At 35.9% G+C, this 20,797-nt stretch overlaps 2 protein-coding genes across 2 annotated transcripts in view; one reads left to right on the forward strand and one right to left on the reverse strand.

Annotated features, from left to right (window-relative positions):
• GNAZ (G protein subunit alpha z) overlaps nt 1-12,298 on the forward strand; it is a 71,981-nt gene extending 59,683 nt beyond the window's left edge. Inside the window, exon 4 of the mRNA XM_056323574.1 lies at nt 10,197-12,298. Coding sequence (XP_056179549.1) covers nt 10,197-10,541 — 345 coding nt within the window. The 3' untranslated portion in view covers nt 10,542-12,298. The remainder of the gene's footprint in view (nt 1-10,196) is intronic.
• The window catches only part of RSPH14 (radial spoke head 14 homolog), a 94,917-nt gene that overhangs the window by 72,331 nt on the left and 1,789 nt on the right, over nt 1-20,797 (reverse strand). Inside the window, exons 2-3 of the mRNA XM_056323579.1 lie at nt 20,595-20,697; nt 20,280-20,398 (exon numbers count right to left, since the gene is read on the reverse strand). Of these exons, the coding sequence (XP_056179554.1) occupies nt 20,280-20,398; nt 20,595-20,697 (222 nt within the window). The remainder of the gene's footprint in view (nt 1-20,279; nt 20,399-20,594; nt 20,698-20,797) is intronic.

Genomic DNA, 20,797 nt, shown 5'->3' on the forward strand with positions numbered 1-20,797 from the left:
GCTGGACACTACCTGTGTACTATGTAGGTTTTAGTATGTTGCCCATTGTGGCTTTAAGTTTCTTCTGGCCTGCATCAGCTGCAGTAGCATTTCTTTTGCCAATCTATCCTTATCACTCCTTCCAGAAATGTTGATTTGTGTTGCTGTTCTATCAGGCACAGGACCAATATTGGCTGCCCCATTTTTCTCTTCTCCTGAACGTACCTTTTCCCAGAACTTTTCTCTGAACTTCTAATTCGCTTATGTGAAGTGATAAATATAGTACCTATCACATGCACATTTTATGACTTCTGAATACAAATTTCCTGTACTTCAGCTTGCTCAGAAGGTATTAATAGTTAGTCACAAGCAGTAACTCAATCTACAAGTATTTCTCTGTTTTTATTCTGCCCCTTTCCTTGTTGTGGAACAACCTTTAATACCTTGGCCAGACTTATTGGAGTAGCCTTTATCTGGCTCTTCTAGCATTTTTGCTAAATGATGAATGCCCCACTCCTTCTGATCCTTGAACTCAGTAACCTTTTCTTCTGTTCTTCCAAGAGTTTTCTATACATCCTTTCTTTAGGTTTCCTTTAGTTTATAAATCCTAGCAGAAGCACCTGTTGTCCTGTTCCTTTGCTTGGAAATCCCCTGGCTCAAAATCTAATCCTTCTGTCAGGAAGTTGAATCAAACTTTTCTCAGCTCAGGCATCCTCCTTAGTATAATCACAGCTTGGTGTCAGATTGTACTTACTAGGATTAACAAATCTGTATTGTTCCTGATCTAGGAATATAAACCAGTTCTGATAGATAATATTAAAGAGTAGTTTACCCCAGTCTGTCATTGGCACCCATATGTAACTACTATATAACAGTGCTTAATTTATCATGTACTCCTACAGACATGACTTACTGTTTCAGTACACACTAAAAAGTTGCAGGGACCAATTTTCAAAACCAAATGCCAAATGTTCAGGATTATTAAAGTAATACTCCCAATTAAATCTGCTTTGTCTAGGCTGGTCCACATTAAGCCTTAGTAACACTACAATTCTTTTCCAGTTGCAGAGATCATAGGTGATAAAGTATTCATAATGTTTTCATTGTCATCCTATACAATAGCCAAGACTAAAGGTCCCCATGTAATTCTCATTCATACTGCCAGATTCTGTTATCATCTGCAGAATTTTCTGTAAAGACAGTAGTAATGCTCCACAGGAAACCATCAAGAGAGACAATATGCTGCAGTACTGCTCTGTCAGGTTTATTTTCCCTTTCTTCTCTGAAAAAGAGGCATCAAATATTGACTACTGCCTCTTCTACCCGTTCTGCATTTTCGCATACAAACTCTAAGTATAAACAGTTACAGGACATTATTTTTTAAATAATAAGGAATTAATTTGGTAGTTTAGAAATTTTGTTTGCTGGTATCATTTTTCCTCCTGATTTGAGGATGATTCTGTTTCAAAAAACTGGAAGCAAGCTCGTTTCGTGCTTAATACATTTTTTTGCCCTCACCATATAAATACATATCTTTCTATCCAAAATCACACAAGATTTCTTCAGGGCTCCACTTTATAACATCCATGTTTATTAGCCTTCTATATGCTCATTTCATAGGAGAGATTCAAGGTTCCTCTAATATAAAACCTTATTTTATCATCTCTTTCATTTTCCCTTCATTGTAGTGGCATAAAATATATGTATATACATGCTGTGGTTTCACCCCGGCCAGCAACCAAGCACCTCGTAGCTGCTCACTTACTTCCCCCACAGTGGGATGGAGAAGAGGACTGGAAGAGTAAAAGTGAGAAAACTTGTAAGTTGAGATAAAGACAGTTTAGTAGGTAAAGTAAAAGCTTTGCACACAAGCAGAGCAAAACAAGGAATTCATTCACTACTTCTCATTGGTAGGCAGGTGTCCAGCCATCCCAAGGAAAGCAGGGCTCCATCACACTTAATGGTTATTGGCAAGACAAGTGCCATAATGCTGAATGTCCCTCCTTTCTTCTTCCCCAGCTTATATACTCAGCGTGATGCCATATGGTATGGAGTACCCCTTTGGCTAGTTCAGGTCAGCTGTCCTGGCTGTGTCCCCTCCCAATTTCCCATGCCCCTCCAGCCCTCTTCCTGGCAGGGCCCAAGAAACTGAAAAGTCGTTGACTTAGTATAAACGTTACCTAGCAACAGCCAAAACATCCCAGCTAAAACCAGGACAACACATAAAATGCTATGTTAGATTTCCACCTTTCTGCACTTCACATTCCTTATATATATGCAGGACACACAGGAATTTTGGTAGGAAGGACAGAAATAGATGGCATGTGTATATCTATCCATATGATAGGTGCTATATTGACATAGCTGCTTCTAGTCATCCTGACCTCCTTCCTGCTTTGTTTACCACGTAACTGGTCAAGAATTCCTGCAGTGGTTTTAGACTAATGTAGCATATTACTTTGGTGATGGAATAATGAGTTCGTCTGCTTGTAGAATAAGTTAAGCTGCTAAGCGACTTAAGAACACTTCTTAATGAATTCACAATGGGACTTACCATTCTACACCACCTAATTTTGACATTTTAGAATTCCCAACAATTTCCAGGAAAAATCTGGGATCCTAGGATCAGAAAGAAAGGATTTGGAAAGGCATAACAAGTCTGTCAAGTCAAATCCCTGTTAGTTACCCTGTCTTCCTCTCATGGGAGCTGCCAAAGCTAGAAACAGGTATTAACAGGACAATACAGGTAAAGTGTTTCATTCCAGTTTAAGCCTACCTCAGTGAGGTTCTTAATTTCTTTGAGAGATATATAGAGTGAATTGGATTAAGTCTAAGTCTATCCTCTCCAACAGATAGTTTCTTCTTTTTGATTTTTAGATGAAAGTAATTATTTTTTGTAACTCATGAAATTATCACCATCTTTCCCCATTTACACCCATAGCCACCTCATCCTATGCATTCCTGTAGGAGTGTTCTTTCTTTGAACAAAAGATGAATCATACAATAGTCTTTTTCCTTTTAAATCAAGTCTCTCTTACCCAGCACTCAATCAGGACTGCCTGCCTGCTAGACAGGAAGGACCTTTCAACTAGCATTCAATCTAGGCTTTTTTAAAAGAAAAAAGTATCTCTTCATATTTGTCCAGGTTAACTCTTGCTTTCTGCATCATATGTATTTTCTTCTGCAAAATTCTTCTGCTTTGCCTTCTATTATACATTTATTCAAACATCGTTTGAATTCCTGAATTGCTTTGACTATGACTGTCTTGGGCAATGGTATTTCCTTTGATTTATTTTGTAGACTGTCATTTTTTTCAGAATGGATTCAATTTTTTTTGTACAGTAACCTTAAGGAAAAACCAATGCTCATATCCAACAGATTCCATTATCTTTTTACCCCACCACCCCTTCTTCAAATACTGCAGCTTCACCTGCTTTCTTTAGAAAGTCTTAAGTTATGGATCTCTAGAGAACACATTTGAAACAGAAAGAAAAGATTCATGCCATTTTGTGAAACAGCTCATAGCTACCGGCATATGCTAAATGCCAGCCACTATCGCAAGGAAAAGCCTCAACAGGAAAATAGCCTCAGCTTCCACTGGTTATTTCAAGCTTTACTGACATTTAAAGATTTTCTGACTTTTCTGGAAAGCAAACATTACTGTTCCTGCACCAATTTTATTCATCATTGTTTATGGTTTACACAAGATAAATTTTATTTAGTTTAGTTAAGGTTGTCACAATCCCCAAATGCCTACCAGATTTAAAATAATGATGAAAGAGAAAGAATGATTGAAAGATTAAGTTCTTAGGTATTTAGTACAAATGGCAGTTAATTCCCTTATTTATGATAGTTACTTTCTTCATCATTTTTCATTTTTAAGTTCATAGCTCTCCCAACTGTGATCAGAGAGCTTTAATGTGAAAGCTGTGAGGAGATACTACATTCCAATTTGGCTCCATTTACCTAGTGAATTTTCTAATTACTGCCTATCTTGATAACAGGGTCTTCCTTTTGAAAACTCTTAGTTTTTCTGAAACTCTGTCCTGCTAAGCATACCTCTACTCTTCCAGAGGATGACCAGGGATGTTTGTATGTTTGCAAATTATTGGAAGAACAGAAGCAGCCATCTGTTCCTTAGCATGTTCTTTCCCTCAAGCAACCAATTGCTTGTTCTCATGCTAAGAAAAGAATTTGCAATTAGCCCCCAACAAGGCCGTCTGGATAAGGCACTGGCATTATCTTGCTTATACCCCAGCTTGTGTATATAAAATTACAGCAGCACATTTTTTCTAACCACCTGGCTAGCTACTCCCCTCAGGATTCCTGAACTGGAAAAGACACTGCAGAGAAGAAGAATGCGTTTCCTTACCATTACTTTTCCTCCATGTTAATAGAAAATTTTTATAACTCCTTTGCATTTTAACTATAAGAAATTCTATTTCGTTTACTTAAGGTATTTATGACTTTCAGATATTCAACCAATAGTATTATAATGATATTATAATGAAGAAGAAATTTCTTAGGTAAAATAGTTCACTAATTCTTACTTTACATCATGTAAGAGAGAACCAAGTTTACAGTAATTTAAAACTGTCAGTCCTCTTCTACGCATTCATTACATTTCACAATTTATGGAAAGGTTTTATCTGTCTGCTTTTGTTCTTGGACTACAGACTCCAACTGAGGATTTGGTCATAGAGAGACAGTATTATGATTCACTACAAAATACAGTAATAAACACAAACTTTTAAAAATGCAATATCCTCTTGGCATGAATGTTCTGAGAGTTGGCCAAAAACCTGTATTAGCTCTAAAACATTTTTTTCCAGACAATTAGTACCAAAAGCATTTCAACTGACCTAAAAATTTCTTGCATGGTTTTATTACCAGCTAAAAATTCAGGGAAGGAAAGAAAAGCATGACTATTTGAAAACAGACCTATGATGTTTTTAGAAGATTATGTGTTGTTTCAGGATCTGCATTGTGAAAATAAACATAAACCCTCAAACAGATTTTTAAAGCCACATTTTTATACCTATAAATCTGTTTATAAAGTAGGCTCAAATGTCAGAATACCCCACCTTTACAAAGGAATAAGTAAAAAAAACCCCACCAACAAACAAAATAGGAACTACATTAAATTTGCTTGTATTTCAGTATGCCTTAAGAGGCTTGTGAGATTTCAGCCTGGCTACATACTGCTGCTGTGGCAGTGCCAACCATCATGGTGCACCCCTGTGCTGCTGGGGCTTTTGAAATGACCAGAAACTGCCAGTAGTCTGTGGTTTTAATCTTTAAACATTGTAAACACAGAATTACTCACTAAAATAACTAAATCAATGCCTTCATATAACTCTGAGAACAGAGGGTGCAATTCTGACCGAGTCAGCCCATAGCAAATGACAAGGAATAGTGCTACAAATAAAATAAGAGTAATTTGAAAAGCTTAGGTAAAACAGTCTGCTCATATTTCCGCAACTATGCATTTTAAAGGGGTAATTTTCTCAGGATACTGTTTTAGTGTAACAATAATGATCAACACTGTTGCAGATTTCCTTTGTAGTAATAACAGTACAATACATTCTCTAATAAAACCAAATAAAAAGTACATTTTAAATAAATTATATTTTCATATTACTTTTCATGTAATAAACAGTGAATAATTCTTCTCTTTTCATCTCACCAGTTGAAATATTGGAGTAACTCTAGTGCAGTCAAGGGAGATGCACTAGACACAACTGACAGAAATTTTAGGAGAATTAGGCACAAAATACTGTTGCTTCTATTAAAAGCCAAAATCATCCTCTCGCCAAACAGAAAAACAGGCCAGAATATTTCACAGTCAAACAAGAACGAAAATACCTGGGCTCTAGATTATTTTCAACCCCTCTGAACACAAGCCAGATAAATAGAACACATACATATTTGTAAATAATCTTGTAAAAAGAATACTCCCCTTTTTTTTTAATACCCCAAATCCCTCCTGTTCACTTACTCTGGACCACTGTGGTAACTCATGATGTACACATGAGGGTTTTGGAAAACTAAGATATTGCATATGCAAAAAAGCACAATACCTGCAGATTAATCTATACAGGAGATGCAGCAAATACTGTGAAACTATGTTCATTACAGGTTAATATTGGAAGAAAACAAAGGAGTCAGTTATTGCAGAAGAATAGGTGGGAATGTTAGAAATTAGCAAAGTGTCACAGTGGTTTTAGAATCACCATCCAAAGTAAGCAAAATCCAAAGTACAGTACCTGTTGGTACTGTGAGAACACTGCCACTGCGTGCTATGGCACACGTCTTTGGCAGAAGGAATATATTATTTGGCACACATTCTGATGTCACAAAGAATTCTGACTCACTTCTGATTCCTTATTTTCACTGCTTTCTGTTATTAAATTATTAAAAAGAAAACGTGGATTCTTGAAATGTACTTGACCAATGTATCTGCCATAGTATGTTTATACACAATGATAAAATACATAGCTATTTTCCTGTCTGCCCTATTCAGTTTCGTTATTGGCAAGAAAAAAACCAGATACAAAGATAGATGAATGCACTCTGAAAATAGCATTATGAACTTCTGCAAATTTTATGTTCTTTGTATACGTATGATAAGAGACTACTGATATTTTTTTCTTTCAGTTGGGAATAATGCTGGTATTTTATATCAGGTATAAATGCAAGAAGTCAAATGAACTTTTCTTTTGTTTTTTGTTACAAGAGGTATACCTGAAAACAAGTTGCAGCACTGTGGAATCAGGCAGGTCTAACAGCAGCTTCCAGAACTAACGCCAGGATCTGGGCATATATAACAGGACATATGCAGATGCATGAGAAAGACTTTGTAACTGGCTACGCCAAAACATCCTATGGGCTGAAATATGTCTGTCAGTCACCAATTGAACAGCCTTATGTGAAAAGAAGTGAAGACTGCTTCTCTGCTTTAAGGAATCAGCTTAAACATCTTCTTGAAGAAAATAATCTGATCGATGTCTACTAATTAGTAGCTATTGATTAATGTATTTTTATTTGTTGAAAGATTAGTCAAGAGGTGGGATTGGAGAGGTTCCGTGAAAAGGACTTAAAGAACAAGTTAAAAATATGTTCGGAATGACAAATGGTATATACAGTCCCTTGAAAAACCTTACAGTCTTATGTTTCTGCCAATCCAAAATACTTTTGACTGTACCAAAATTGTTAAGCTTGAGGTGATTCCAGGCTTTCTTCAAGAAATCACGCTGCTTTGAAAAAAATGTAAGTTCTCTATAAACTGATTCATTATACCTTTTGGAAGCACTAGGAAATCAGGTATCAGTAATCTCCAGGAGTTTTACCACACATTTTCAATATTATTTTTCTTTTATTTAAATTAAAATTACCAAATCAGCTGCTTTCTCCTCTGAAGTCACTAAATTAATGATCTGTACATATTACAAAACTACTCACTATGTGACTGTGGTATAAAGTGAGACCAAAGACAACAGACTGGGAGGATTTGCAGCTGTATCCTGACATATCATTAATGACGCTCATCATTCACAATACCCCTCCCTTCCATCTTGCCCTACACTGATCAATAATGCCTCATTTAATTATATTTGCTATATGGACTACGCTGAAGAAATTATACTAAATCCTATGCAATCTCACGATCTGAGAATAGTGAAAGTAAGAGATACTCTAACAGAACAGCATTTATTTTCTTAATTTAGCAGGTCAGTATTGCAAGTTCACTGAAGGGGAAAAAAAATGGTGAAAGATACGTTGAGTTAAAAACCCCCAGACTTCACAAACACATGAAACACCAATCTGAACAAGTTTTGTACAGCATTTGTAGAGATCAGTTTAAAGAATAATCATCTGAATATATGCATCTCTTTATGGAAACTTAACATGGAAAGAATTTCCAGATATTTAGCTTGCTTATTGCTTTTAAGGTAGATTATTATCTATATTGCTGTATATGAAAAGCTTTCTATATATTTTATCCATTGTTTATCAGCAAGCAGACTTTACAGAGCTGACTGTACAAGGATTCTTTGCATCTTGTGACCAGAGTACAATAAATGTTGGTGTTATCTCAAAACGGAGGGAAGGACTGTTGAAGATAAACCAGGAATAAACCATGATTCCTCACAACAGTGTTTTCAGCAGTATAAAGCCTAAATAAAGCAAAAGAAAAAAGTGAGAAGGAACAATATCTAGTATTTTAGCTGTAGGCAAAATATTAACTGTAGGCTTGTCATTTGGGTTAAGAGCTAAAAGCTTTACAGAAATCTTTCCCATACAAAATCAATTCATCTGGACGTGTGAGTAGGAATACTGAATTTCATGCTGTGATTAACATCACATTGGTTTACCTATTTGAATTTATTTTGAGAGCTATGCATTGGATCACGTCTACATGAAGGAGATATGCCTTACAGCATTCTGAGATTTTAAAGGTGCTCAAAAATTGCAAAAATTATTTCAGGGTGTCTGAACAGGATTAGAGGAAAATGATGAAAAAGCCTAACTCATGCTTTGGGATCTGATATTAAACTGGCCCATGGAGGTCAAAATAGCAAACAGCATTATCGCCAAGTTGAAAAATTAGTTGATCTTAATTTTCAAGAAAAGAATAACTAGCACCCAGCTAAAAGACTCTTTTAGCTAAAAAAATATTCAAGAAATTAAACAGACATCACTGCAAGAATTCCAATTTTCAGCCTACATTACCTTTGTCTCAGAGTCTATGAAATCTTCAGAATTTCCTGTTTTTCAAAAATGTACCTTGTTTTGTGAATATTTGTTTCTACACTTTTTTCCTAATACATTTGCTGTACAGAAAAAACTGATTCCAAATTTTCCATCTTATAAGCTTTTTCCACTTTCAGTAGTACATGAATACAGCTGAAAAAGGACAGAATAAAAGTCTGTTTCTTCAAGAATTATCATTTTATTAATAAAAATTACTGCTGGATATTGGAAAAGACTGGAATGAAACCTTGATGCTGAATTTAAAATGCTATGCTTTTCAACATTCTTTAAATATGAATAGGACAACTTAGTTAAAAGAGGTGTTTTCCTTTCAATAGAAAATACGAGTGCATACATTAAAAAATTTTCATGACATACAAATATCTGACTAAATTTAGATAATGGCAATCTGATGTGCCAATGAAACCTAACAGAAATAAAGATCTAAGTAGTAACATGCTGGGAAACACTGACATTAGCAAAAATGCCTGATTAAGGTATTTGCTGTATCATCTTTTGACAATACTTGAGTGATATTTATTTTAATAATCTAGAATATTTTCTATTCAAGACATTGCATCTCTTTACACCTATGATAGGTGTAAACCCAGCAATAAATTCAGCCTTCCAAGAGCACTTGGTACCATGGACAGCTCCAGCTGCACCATAAGTGTGTGTGTTGCAGCAGCAACACATAAGGAAAATTCAGGACAGCCACTGATTTCTACTTTCAGTCTATAGTAGCACTGGATTTTTATTTTCAAATATGTAATTGTGGCGGTCATCCTAAATTGTTCATAATTTATTCATACTCAGGCCAGCAGACAGAAAGATTTTAAACATGACTGGCTAAACTCAGCTTTCACTATATATATATATATATCTTTCACCTATAAATATGCAAGTTGTGCCATCATAGTAGCATGTGGGTCTTGTGTATCCAAGCTTGCCATTATACAATGGGGAGAAGTGAGGAAAGGAAAAAATTCTGAGCATGTGTGGTGTGCTAAAGTACACATCTGATGATGCAATGTTACAATTGTGCTGCAGCAGTTCCATCTTTTTAAAAAATCCTTTAAGAGTAGAATGTTTCTGTAGTGTGAAATCCTTAGAAATTACACATCTCTTTTATTTAAAGAATTTGTTTATAGTGCTAATGTAAGTTTGATTTCCCAAGTTACACCTACTCTTTCTAAATCTTCAGTTTTAGACTTCCCTCCATAGTTGTAAAATATTTAAAAAAATAAAGAAAGAGGTAGTCTATGGTGAAATGTATCAAAATAAGTGAATTAAGCCCTCTGAAATTTCATGGTCAGGTAAGATGGACAGTCACTGAATAGAAGTTTTTTCTCTAAAAGCAGATTTTACTCATTGATAGATGTAATAATATGTTTTGTGTGCTTTTCACGCAAAAAAATAGTGCTGAAACACTGTTGTTGACACTGTTGTTTCCTCTCCTACAGAGTCGAATGGCAGAAAGTTTGCGTCTCTTTGATTCCATCTGCAACAACAATTGGTTTATCAACACTTCCCTCATCCTTTTTTTGAATAAGAAAGATCTGCTGGCAGAAAAAATCCGACGCATCCCCTTAACAGTCTGCTTTCCTGAATACAAAGGCCAAAACACTTATGAGGAAGCAGCAGTCTACATCCAACGTCAGTTTGAGGACTTGAATCGCAACAAGGAGACCAAGGAGATCTACTCACACTTCACCTGCGCCACTGATACCAGTAACATACAGTTTGTCTTTGATGCAGTGACAGATGTCATCATTCAGAACAATCTCAAATACATTGGTCTCTGCTAAGAATCCTTGGGCTTAATCTGTTTTCCTTAAGTGATAAACAAGGGGCTAACCACTTCCACTTCTAGTGGAAAAAAATGGGGCAATGTGTAGTAGCCCAAGGAGAGAAAAGGGGAAATCTGATGTATGTACACAGTTCCTCTTATGCCCCCTTAACCTGCTACATCATTTTTCACAAATATATGTTCTGGAGAGTGAAAGCCTACCCTCCAAAAAAACCCACACAACCCCACCTCCCCCCACCCCAGTGGAAAAAAACAACCTTACAACTCAAAACTCCCAAACAAAAACAAAAAAGGAAATTGAGGCCTAACTCTGTGGAGATGTTTTCGCCACAGTCACTGCACTTTTATTCCATTTGTTTCATTCCATTTCCTACAGTGGGAGTGTTACCATGTTCTATGTAAGAAATAATTCTTCATCCAGTTGTCCTAAAATTTTACTGACGTGACGATATAAAGCTGGTGAGTGACAGATGAACTTGTTTGCAGGGTGTGGAGCAGAATGGTTGTGTTGGGGAGAAGAGCTAGTTCAAACTAGAAGCTACAGAACAGGAGAATTCAAAGCAAACTACTAATTAAATCTGTAGAGAATGGGCATGCACCCACAATATTGATACACAGAGCCAAACAGTATATACACATACATCACGTATGCACATGCACATGACTCACAGCGTATACTATGTACACACTTCTGCTTTACTTTACTGTTTATCATGTTTAACTGTTTAACATCTTGCCTGTTAAAGGAATTATTGGTGCGCAACTGTTCTGTGATATCCAAACTGACTAGCAGCTCTTTCTGCTCTTTAAGGCTTCAAATATGCAGCAAAACTACATGAAATCTATGAATAGGCCAAATTAAGGTCAGTGTTTCTTCTACTGGTAAGGAGTTTTATACATCAAAACAGTCTTCTTTTACATCTTTTTTTGCCAAATCTTGTGGTGTTTCACAAAAAACAAACTATATTTAAGAAGTAGGTTAGTGTTCCTTTTTTAACACAGAAAAAAAAATCACAAGGCAATTTTTTAAATTATTGTTGTAGTGTCTGGATTGCTGAATGTGAAAGTTGCCAACGGACAGTTCTGTTCCACTGCTCCAATTACATTCTGGGAATTGTAATATTGTAACAGATTTCCCAAGAAGCAGGAGCCATGGAGATTGTGTAGTATATAGCCTCCAAAGTCTTTTTTTTGTTGGTTTTTAAATTATTTTAAAAATGTGATGTATTATTAGAAGGTTACAGATGAGCGATATGAACAATAACTACATGTCTTGATATTTCAATTTAATAATTTAAATTATTTAAAGTTTAGTGAAGTTAAGGAAACTGAAGAGATGCATTCCTCAGCTCCAGGTTTCATCTCATAAAGAAACACTACTGGATGGAGTAACATTCCGGCAAAAGTTTGAAAGCATAAGAAGCTCTGTGGGACTATACTGGAAAATCTCAAATGGATCATATAGACCTAAGTCTTTGGTCAGTTGATTCTTTCCCCTGCCATAGAAAAGACTTCTTAAAGACTTCAGTGTAAAGTTGGTGTGTAAATATATGTTTGATAATTGTAAAGCACATACGTACACAGACACACAGACACACATGCACACTGGAAAAGAACATTCTACTTTTGTTCCCCCTATGTACTATGATTAGTGCAAGAGATCTCAGCCAAGGGCTCTAAGAAATTTAAAACAAAATGGTTAATAACATCAACATTTAAATTGTCCACTTAAAAAAATAAATAATTCAAATGATACTGGATGTGCCTATAGTGTGTTCATTAATTAGTGTTATGACGGTTACTTAATTGGATATTTGTGAAGCTCTCTTTCCTTTATGACAGACTGCTGAGTTTTGTTTATTTGCTCCAGATCTTCTTCCTCAGTTTATTCACCAACATTCAGCAATTTCAGCAATTACATTTGAGCGACTTGGTAAGATTTAAGGGATGTGTTCCCATTTAATGTCCCTACAAATTCTGAATGCATGTTATTGATACTGTTTTGGGGGAGATGGTTAGTAACATTTTTAGGAAAGAAGCTATAGATCAAGGTCTATAGGAAATATCAGGAAAGAAACTCCCACGGTATCGGCAAGATATATAAGAAGCCCACCTACATATTATCTTACACAAGCAGGTACTTCACACAGATGTCTATGCTTAGAAATACATATCTAGGTATAAGCACATATATAATTTTTTTAATAGTGCCTGAAGCTGGTCTCCTAACCTGTTTAAAGTTTGAAAAAAACTTGAAAAATATCTTCACATTTTTGTACTACTGAGCTCTCGGCAAGTCTCCAAAATTAATACAGAATTCTGTCTGGCTCATGCTTGTGAAAAATTAGGCTTTAAGAAAAATCTATTTTTTTTTTAAGTCACCATATAAGGTAATCTGTCAGCATAAGTCTTGTTGATGGTCCTTCATTGAAGTTTTCTTGAAAATTCCCTCCATTCAGACTATAACAAGGTTCTTCCAGAACATTCTCTAACTGAAATCTTTCTAAGTCTGGATGTATGTTAAGAAAGTGTGTAACTCTTGTACAGACAGCATAAACTCAGAAAAATCACTTGTTAGGGGATGCTAGATAAATAATATCCCTGGACTTTAAACAGAATTTGACTTAGAACCCATCACTCCATTAATAATTATTGAGACCAGCTGAAAATATTTGGTAGTGCTTAGAAAGTTTCATTCCTTTGTTTGCTTCTCAGCCTTTCTACAAAATGCATCAAAAAGTCCTCACCTTTCTTACCTTATGTTTAAGAATTATTCTTCTGACCTGTTTGAGGATATCTAAATTCAGGCTAAGGTTTTTCTAGGTGGCTTGGAGACTTAAGCTAATGATGAGCTGGGACTGCCAAGAGAACTACAATACTTGAGGGCCGTGGTTCAAGCAATAATAGTTGTCAGCCTTGCCAGAGAATGCACCCATAACCAAAAATATTCTCTGAGGCTCAAGTCATGGATTAAGCCTTTGAAAACTCTTCAGTCCAAACATAATTGATACTGGGGAAAATTCTTTCTCATTTTGAATGAGGTATTTTATCCCTGTACTAAAGACACAGGGCCCCTTTAAACATTCCCTGTCAACTGTTACACCGGAAGAATAGAGGCAAAAGAGCCAATGAGGCTGTCCCTTGAAGGTACAAAAGGTTTGTCATGGCAGAGTATTTAGGTCTTACTTGTAGTGAGAAGATGATACTGCCTGCTTCTGATATTTGCAGTCAGTCTGCTTGATGTGGTGAGTTTACTAAAAGCTTTATGTGATAATTGTTAATACAGGATTCTCTATGCTTTGCTTACCATTAGAAGTGCTATCATTCACTTCAGAAATTGCACAGTATTTCTAGTCTAAATTGCTTTCTATAGTGTAATATCCTGTAATTAGGTAGTGAAACTGTGAAAAAGGTACAAAATGAGTCAGGGCTTTGTTTTCCTATTAATAGCCTATTGGATGTTATGCCTCCTTCACCTCTAGCTTTCATGGTACTGTGGCCATTTCAGACTGGTGAAAGTAGTGACAAGAAAAACTGGCATTCATTACAGCATAGCTTCAAGGTAAGAAAGCTGAATAGGAAAAATAAACCCAAAAGTGTAGTCAGTTATGAGGAGGGTAAGAGACGTTTTATATTAAAAAATAAAACTTGATTCAATTAAGAAGGTCCTTCCAACATAAGTATTACAGGCAACCCACAACACAAGTGGAGAACCTAGGATATTTTAACAAAGGCCTAAAGGTATTTCTAAAGAAAAGGAGTCGGTTAATTTTCTCATTGAATGAAAGCTGTCTTGGGAAGGAGAAAGGACACTGAAGCACCGTTGTATGTTCCTACTTGACTTAAGGAAAGCATAGGCATGGGGAGGAATGCAGCAGTAAATAATTAAGTTTAAATAATCAATTCACATAATCATGTTCTCTGAATAGCAATTCCTTGCTACCAACTGTCTAATAATTCCTATGATGTTTTTGATCTTAGTATTCTGAGTTACTCATGGTTGCTCTGTTTTCTCTCTGAAGAATTCAAGATGTTAAATTCTGGTTTACACGGAAGTAATTTTTTTTTGATTGTATAAGAACTGAGGCACTGGAAAGTTAAAACTAAAAATTCTAAGCCAAAGACAGGTGCTGAAATGAAATCTCTTGACTCTTAATTGTCCACCTGAATAAATCATGCAATTAAATTTGCATCTATTTTCTCAGTTTTATTGGTGATGCAATGTACTGCCACCTGAAAGAATTGCATTAATACAGCTGGGATTTCACTTCACCTGGGCAACAATGACATTCACAGAAGAGATATTCCATCTGCTGCAATAAGAATGCCATCTGTCCTTTTACCATTTGCACTCCATACAGCAAAACAAGTTTCAAAGGGAAAAAGGTATCCTTAAAGAGTCCTTAGACGCCGATCTGATTGGTTATGATTTCCCAAGGGTGGAATAGTGGAGGCACAGAGGGTCAGTAAAGTAGCAGAAGAAACATTATCTCTTGGAATCTTCCCAAATAGAGGTTCTGGCATGCTTAAAAATCCATTGCCCTATCCAATCCACCTCAGTCTTTGTCTAAAAGGATTAAGTACCCATAAAAGCCAGGACAGATAATGGGTAAGCATTATTAAACTTCTCCAGTATTAGCCATATCCTAGTGAAAGATTTTCTTCCTAGAACTATTTTTGCAGTTGTTATTGCCCAGGTCATTTATCATTGCTTATCATCCTTCCACTAACATTGTTAAGTATTGTGTCAACTAACTGTTTTCACAAAGAGTGAAAGTTTTGCTATTAATTTTTCCAATGTTCTTAATTTTCTTCTGCTGCTGGTTCTTCTCCCTCTTCTATCCTCTATTGAATACATAGATATATCTTATTTTTGTCTTTCTTCTACCCATTAATTCTTGCCACTGAAGTTGTTGTTTCTTCTGGAAATTATATTTGTCAGTGTTCTCCCAGTCTTTGTGGATTTTCCCCTCTTTTGGTTTTTAATGGTCCCACTGTTCCTGGAGGATACTGATATACATCCTTAAGTTTAGGAATCAAAAATACTCTGCAAGTGGATTTGCTTAAAATAACCACATTTTCCTAAATTACTCCTGTTTGGAGAAAGACCAGGTGGCCTGGCATAGAACTAACGCGAATCACTGACCACTTCCCAGTTAACAAAAACAACCATGCTTCATGTCAAATGCATGGTTCCTTTCTGTGTAGTGTGGAACATTTGCTTTATTGGCCCTCGGCTAAATTACCTCAGCTCCAGAACACATTAGAAATCTAGCTGTGGAATGGTATATTAGTTGCTGACTTCCTCCAGCTGTACATACCATCTCATTATCTGAATGGGAGGCGTAGAAGTAAATGCAGAGAGGAAGACAGACAGTTTCTTGGTTAGCTGAAGAAGGCTTAATTACCAGGCAGAGACTATTTCTGTATCTGTAATATGTCAGATTAATTATGTCAGGCCTTGTGACTCTTACTACCTATTAGAAAATATTTGCTGTTCTCCCTAAATTCTCCGAATTCTCATAGCAATGAAAACAGTTTTAGCACCTTCCTGTTTTTCTTCGAAGTAGTTATCTGTATGTGAGTCCATTCTACAGTAACACAATTCTTTTCATGGAGATACCTTCCAGCCCTTAAACAGACATGTATAATTTTATATATATATGTTATATTTTAATTTAAATGAAAAGGATATATGGCTCAGAAAAACACCTTTTTCCAAGCGTAATTACTCAGAGATGCTTTCACACACAATATGCTAGCTCAGCTTCTACACCACTGATCTTATAGACTGTACATAGCTGACAGGCTGAGGATTGAAGGTTTTTTCTATCGTTTCCTCCTCCCAGCCCCCCAAACCTGTCAAAGGGCACTGTATGAAAATCTGGTCTGTATAAAGCTATGCAAGACTAGTCTACTCGAGGACTTCTATCCTGAGCAAGTCTTGGAGGCTTTTAATAGCACAAACATTGACAAAGGAAATGGTCAAACTTTGGCATCATTACTTAGCTGAAGAAACTAAGCTTTGGAAGAGAATTTCACCTAGAGAGGTATGACTCAAGCAAGCTATAAAGAGACTGCTAGACACATCATGCTCTCTGAGAGATTTGAATACAGGATCAGAAGATAAAGATTAAATTCTGCTTGCTTCACAGATGTAAACAGTTCTACATTCATTTTTAATTCCTTATAAATAGAAGAGAGGGTGGTGGTGGGGGGGGGAAACAGTGAAAAAGTTGGCCTACATGCATACAGAGCATGATCACTGCAAATGTATTAGGATTACACTAAATGTTAAGAATAAATGAATGGAAAAAAAATTATTCAAAACAGACAAATACCAGGTTTCTAATAAAGTAACTCCTTATTTACATTAAAAGGAATTTGCAGTGGAGACACTGATGCACAGAATTTACCAAGTAACTAATTCTATAGTTATTTAAATATTGTTTTCATACCATTAATTACCCTTTTCTGCTTTTCTTGGAGACTAAACTCCAGAACCATTCCCCAAAACAAGTCTTGATAATAATTCGATTTGGAAAACCTGATTCTGATCTGCCACCAGTATCTGAAGTGGAAGAGGTAAAATGAAGATACTGGTATCAGTCTTAGTTAAAGAGAAGCCTCACTGAAAAGCAACTACCACTCAGAGAATTGTAGCCTTTCTTGCAAATATAGGCAACTTTCACTAAGTTGGGATTGTAACATGATTTGGAAGGTGGTGTCTGTCTGGCAGAGGCTCCTGCTTACTTCAGAGCTGCCGTGAATCCTTTGCCTTCAATCAAAGGCAAGGTTTTGAGGAGAGACACTGCTGCAGCTGGCTTTCAGCTTTTGCTGAGTTTCTAGCTTAGCAGGGGTTGGATAATCCTTCCACTCCAGGAGGCAACTTGATTTCTCTTTGTATAGTATCATCTCACATTTCCTGATTATCACCAAATTGGTTTTACAGTTGTGATAGTTCCCATCAGTAGCTCCTGACCTAAGATGATCTATTCGGATGCCTGCAGTGACAAGGATGGAACAATGGGAGCAGACCAGAGCAGCGATATGGTGTACTATTACATACCCTCTGGTTTGGGCAACGTATTTTGATTTATGTGGAATTCTTAATAAGCAGTATTTTATGTTTTGGCACCACCAAGAGCTAGCATTGCTTACTGCCACAGTAAGTCCCTAAATAGAACTGCCTGTTCTAGTAAAACACTTTGTATGTAACCCTTGGTTTTAGTCCCTGCTTGTTAGAAAGTGTCTAACTGCAAACTCTGGGGTTAAAAAAAAAAAAAAAGCTCTCGCTTCCTCTCAGGGCCATATGGGTAGGGGGTTTTTTTAATTGTTTTTTCCCACCTAGAACTTTTATTCATCCTCCAGTGAATGTTTTCTGCTTATGTAGATAAACTTCCAACCTACTCTGAGGTTTGGGAGATAAAACCTAAAAGCAGGCAGGTGTATAGTTTACATCCGTAAGTCACACATTCATATCTAAAAGGGTACGTACAACAGCCACCAAACCCTGAGGCAACTTCCCTGTTTAAATTGAAACCTTTCCAGTCAACTTAAGTTGTGCATCATGTACATACCTGGAAACTCAATCAGCAAAAGGAGACAAATGTTAAGTTCATGCATTAGCCTGCCAGAGATCTAGCCACATCTGAAGGTTACAGCTAATAATAAAGTTCAGTACAGCAGGGGCTGAACAGCAAGGCTTATTACTGAATTATGCCATTCCAAAAGGGGCTAAGAAGGTGACCTTAGCCAGTATGGATGAGTGGTTAATGACCAATAGTAATTTGCAAAAATTTGGCAACATTTATTTACTTCTGTTAAGTTTCCGTTCCTTCTCCCATAAGCTTCTGTTATGATCCACGTATTCACAGGATGGTATCTGTCTATACTGGTAAGAGACAGAATTGTTTACAGGCAGTCAAACAGGTCAAAATTTACTTAAGCCAAGTCCCTGTCTCATCTGATTTGAAAATCTGTAAAATAGCTAGTGAAATTAAATTTTCTGATTTTCTATAGTGATGGTCCTAAAGTTGTTAAGCCCACCATATTAATGTCTCTCATATGGATTCAGTTATTCAGGACTTAAAAAATAGTTGCATGCATTTAAAAATACTTCTTTATGTTTTTTAGAATTCGTGTATACTAACTCAGCAAGACTTTAAGCACTCATTTAATTTTTTTAAGCACCAGTAATGTAACAGAATTCCTCAGACAAGGCACTTTGCCATGAATTTAAATACTATGGCTTTTTAATTGATCATTTTTATCTACTGAAATTTTAATTTTAAAATTAAAATTTTCATCAACTGGAAATGTTTAAGACTAATGTTCAGCTTGGAAAACTATTGAAATTATAACCATAGAGTCTAGAAATAAAAGTAACAAATCAATATAAATTCCTTCCATGTATAAAAGATTTAGACCACTATAAATATATGTAATATAAAGAAAGCACATAAAAGGTACAATGACCTATTCTTCTGGCAAGTCAAAGACAAATTCTCAGCTTGGATTCCTCTGTTTAGGCTGAAGCATTTAAAAGCTAGACGCGTAACTGATGTAATCAACTCAGCTTCTGCTTATCCTACTGGAGATAAATCACCATCACTAGAGCAGAATGCATCTCAGCCTAAACGATGCATATATCCGACTTTTTGCCACTTTAGATACTGATTTCTCTCCTGATATACTGGGAGGGTAGGACTATTAGCTCAATTTGACATCAGAAGTTAGGTGTAATTTATTACATTTTTACCTTCATATCTTACCAAGTCCATTTAACAATATTACCTAAGGGCAAACAATATTTGAATAAAATATGAGAAAAAGCAAACTTCTTCATTGTTCCTTGCACCACCCCCATGCTGGCTGGTTGTTTTGTTTTAAATTCTCTCCCTCCTGAAAGCAATGTCAAAGTGTACATTTAAGAAACTGAACCTATGAGCATAAGGTCAAAGATACATTAATACATAATCTGTGCATAGTCCACAGCTCAATGGATGGTGACCTTACTTACTCATTTACCTCCTCCTACCCCAGTGCTTGCAAGGAGCAAGGAAGGCATAAAAAAAATTTTGCAAAATTTGTACCTCCTAATGCCAGAAGAACTTTCTACAAATCCTGTGTACTGTACAGTTAGTGGACCATGATGAACAGCTGATCATCATTTTGACAAAAGAAAAGGACAAAGTGAATTTTTGATGCAAGATTCTAAAATACAAATTCAAGTGTGCAGTCCACACAACCTGTATCTTAAGCAGGTAGCCTTTACTTGTATAAGACCTAAGAAAATTACAGATCTAGCAGGATCAGTTACCCCAGTACACAGACAGGACTATTCACAGATGTATTATGTTAACATAGGGCATTTCACTTGTTAACTATGTAAAGCATGTTCTATATTTTGGCTAAGTATTCTCACTATTATTATACAATTTGCAAATTTTTGGAAGTGCAGAAACAGCTCTAGAAAACACAGTTGTCTCCACCAACAAAAAAGATGACGGTCATACATTTTAAATTGTTCAGATAGAATCCAAAGAATAAATTTTCATAGAAACACTAACTAAAGAAAATTAAGATGAGCAAAAATAGAAAAGATAATGGTTTTAGATATGATTTTCAAGGACAATGGAGTAAAATAAATTTGGAAGACATTACATGTGGAATCAGATAAAGTCACCTACCTGCTTTGCCTATTTGAATACTTAACTACTGAAAAAATCCCTACCTTCAGGCAATTTTGCCATAATTTCAAAAATCTGGTGAATGTTCTTCCGACAGATATCTACTGGATCATCCAAGAGGTCAGTGATGGCAGAAATCACTCCATTTTGTATCAGCCCTTGCCTAAAAACAACATTGGAGGTCAGATTTAACTAAGCATAATAAAATATACATTATTTGCGAGATGCTTAATCTTAACTAAATAGTCTCATTTACATTGCACCTGTCTTGCCAAGACTTAGAAATTATGTTCTTGTTTCTCACTGAAACATCTTTTTCGCTTCCCATACCATTCAGTAAACTCTGGAATTATACCTACCTGCCAACATTATGCATAGCCATGATATAGAGGATTTGTGTTGTTTTTTGTCGGACAGTGCTGTCATGATGTAACAACAAAGTCTTCAGGTTATCCAAGAATCCTATGAGACACAACAGTTCATTTTAACATTTCATACCTTCAGCATATATAGCAACACTCTTATCTCACAATTTGAAGTGCAAATAATCAGATTTTTTATC

Source organism: Falco biarmicus, chromosome 1 (genome assembly GCF_023638135.1).
Source record: "Falco biarmicus isolate bFalBia1 chromosome 1, bFalBia1.pri, whole genome shotgun sequence".
Taxonomy (NCBI): domain Eukaryota; kingdom Metazoa; phylum Chordata; class Aves; order Falconiformes; family Falconidae; genus Falco; species Falco biarmicus.